At 50.5% G+C, this 2,842-nt stretch overlaps 1 protein-coding gene across 1 annotated transcript; it reads left to right on the plus strand.

The window, feature by feature from the left end:
- The first annotated feature begins 920 nt into the window (after nt 1–920).
- LOC126647965 (putative small proline-rich protein 5) lies at nt 921–1,271 on the plus strand. The gene has a single exon (XM_050330584.1). It carries the CDS (start codon nt 921–923, stop codon nt 1,269–1,271), a length of 351 nt encoding a protein of 116 aa, XP_050186541.1.
- Nucleotides 1,272–2,842: the final 1,571 nt, after the last annotated feature.

Genomic DNA, 2,842 nt, shown 5'->3' on the forward strand with positions numbered 1-2,842 from the left:
ATGCAATCCCGGTTGCCCAACGGGACAAATCACTTTAATAACGCCAGGGTTAGGTGCATTTTTTAATGGGTCGATGCGCCCCAGCCTTCAAAATTCCCTCCTAAGCAGATTGGGAAATCCGCTGGTGTCTATTAGAGGAGGGGAAAAGTCATAATGGGTTTTCCTGACTGCGTCGAATCGGAAATGCTCAAAACCAGACACAGAAGATAAATATGAATGTGAGTGTTTGCGTCAGCATTGCCAAGGGATGCCTAATTTCTCGGACAACCCCCTTGGGAAGATATAAAAGTTGGCCGTGCCTCGTTCCTCCTTCATTCGGCATCAGCTCTCCGTGCTCTTCCTCTTGCTCCAGCGAAGGGTGAGTTGGATTATATTGGATTTATCTTCTCTTGAGCGGCAGAAGTTCACAGAGGACTAGCTCTTTGTTTAGACCTTACCTTTTGTCTTAGAAATCCCTTGGTTTCGGGGGGATTGGGTGCCTGAACGTGTCGGCTGCACGAAGGGTGCTCGTGGTTTGCTCAGAGATGGGATGATAGAAAAATAGGAGTCATGGAAGGAGCAGATCCACAAAGACACAGTGGGAGCCAGCAAGGAATTCATTCCCAAACTCGCTGGTGATGGAGGGGGAGAGAGCTCAGGCAAGTCAGTGCAGTCTGAGAAGTAAATTTTACCTGAAGCAGCATCTTGGCTGGGAAATTCCCATCAGAGCTGGACCATCATGGAATATCCCCCAAAAGCCAAGGCAGAATCACTGGCCGGGCCACAACATCCCAGATATTCCAAAACACAGGAAGACACCACTACAGGACAAGAGCCAAGGAGAAATCAGGAGGCCCTGGTGGGCCCCAGCTCTTCCAGGCTGATGGGTCTCTCTCTCTCTCTCTTCCCTCCAGCTCCCCGGCGCTCCAGAAGGAAGAACCATGTGCTCCCGCGGCCCCTGCCACGACCACGAGTCCTCCTGCCACGGATCCCGCTCTTCCAGCCACAGATCCTGGTTCTCCTGCCTCAGGTCCCGCTCCTCCTGCCACGACTCGGAGCCCTCCTGCCACTACCCCGCGGAGAGGCCGCCGGTGCCGAAATGCTCCTACGTGACGTCGTCCTGCTGTCCCCCCGCGCAGCGTTATTGCCCCCCGGGGCCCTGCTGCCCCCAGGTCCCCTATTGTCCCCAGGTCCCCTACTGCCCCCAGGTCACCTACTGCCCCCAGGTGCCCTACTGTCCCCAGTACACCAAGAACATCTGTAACCTGCCACCGGCTTGCCCCAAGTATTGACAGGATCCAGCCCCGACTCCGGCTCCGACCACGGCCCCGTCTCCTCCTCCTCCTCCTCCTCCTCCTCCCTGAAAATGCTGCCTCGTCTCTCGGGATGAAGTGTCCCCCTAATTAACATCCGTGGTGTCATTCTTCCTTAATTACTTGGGAAATGTCCTTTCTAATTATTCAGGGCCTAATTGCTGTTGGGGATCTTTGCCTGTTGCGCATTTTCTGCTTCCGACTCACCTGGGTGTGGGAAATAATAAATCTTGGCAGTTCATGAGACCCTCGTTGTCTTTGAATTTCTTTATTCTCTTTTTTTTCCTTGATTTTTTTTTTTTTTTAATTTTTTTTTTCTGAGGTCTTCACTCAAATTTCCTCATATTCTCAAAGTACCCCAGTAGTTGGTGATAAATAATTCCCACATTCATTTGGGAATGAATGGAAGACACATTAGTACACATTAGGGAATGGGCTCAAGCTGTGCCAGGGGAGGGTCAGAGGGGACATCAGGAGGAATTTCCTGCATGGAAAGGGTGGTGAGGCCTTGGCAGGGGCTGTCCCCACCCCTGGAGGTGTCCAAGGAAGGACTGGAAGTGGCACTGAGTTCTCTGGGCTGGGGGACAAGGTGGGGATGGGGCACAGGGTGAACTGGATAATCCTGGAGGTCTTTTCCAACCTCAGTGATCCTGGGACTCTGTGATAGCTCATTAAATGGAAGGGTAATAAGTAGGTCAGAGTTGCTCTTTCTCAACATGCAGTATAATTTCCTCCGAGCCCAATTTCAGACCTTGGGCATATAAATAATAAATATAAATATTTCCAAATACCTGAACACGTCTGAGCCTCCGAAAACAGAAGCCACAAACTCCCCCCTGTGAGGCCTGTGAGCAGTGGACAACAAGAACTCTTTTAGGGATCACGTTCTCTTTAACAGGACCCGAATCTGAAAGATTCAGGGATGCTTTTCGGAGTGGGTGTAACCAACAACACCCCATTTTGGGAAGGCAGTTGAGGAGGTGGAAGGATTTTTGGAGGATGTGATGCTCCAGGACAAAGCCCAGGGGAAAGAACTGTCACACCAGCACCAACTTGGGCAAGTGCAGGTCTTGGTTTGGGACCCACAACTGAGTCACAAAATGTCCCTGAGGAACTGGGGCCGTCCTCCCTTGCTCCACACAGAACTCACCACAAGCAATTACGTTGCCTGTGGCCTGAAGGAAAAGCTGCAGGATACCCACACTTTGGGAGGATCTTCTCCTCCTCAGTCAATAAATTGCTCTAATGGGCAACATTTCCCCAAGTTGATGAGTTGGGGTTTTTTTGGGGGCTTCAGAATCTGGGTCAAAGGGGGTTATAAATCCAGCCACACTTTAGTGGCCACACTTTCACCTCTAGTGATAGAACCCAATATTTGCTCCAATTTGGGCTCCAACTTTCTCTGAACCCTTTGCTTTCTTCCACTTCCCTGCAGGTGAGAGGTCAGGTGGGGGGGAAAAAAAAAACCAAAAAAACAACAAAAAAAAAGGCATAAAAATATCAGCTAAGGAAAAAGAAACCAAGGAATGGGAAAACTGAACACAAACTCC

Source organism: Myiozetetes cayanensis, unplaced genomic scaffold (genome assembly GCF_022539395.1).
Source record: "Myiozetetes cayanensis isolate MyiCay16 unplaced genomic scaffold, myiCay2020 scf41, whole genome shotgun sequence".
Lineage (NCBI taxonomy): Eukaryota > Metazoa > Chordata > Aves > Passeriformes > Tyrannidae > Myiozetetes > Myiozetetes cayanensis.

Excerpts from the sequence above, each read along its gene's own strand:
- LOC126647965 (XM_050330584.1), top strand. The coding sequence starts at position 921 with ATGTGCTCCCGCGGCCCCTGCCACGACCACGAGTCCTCCTGCCACGGA.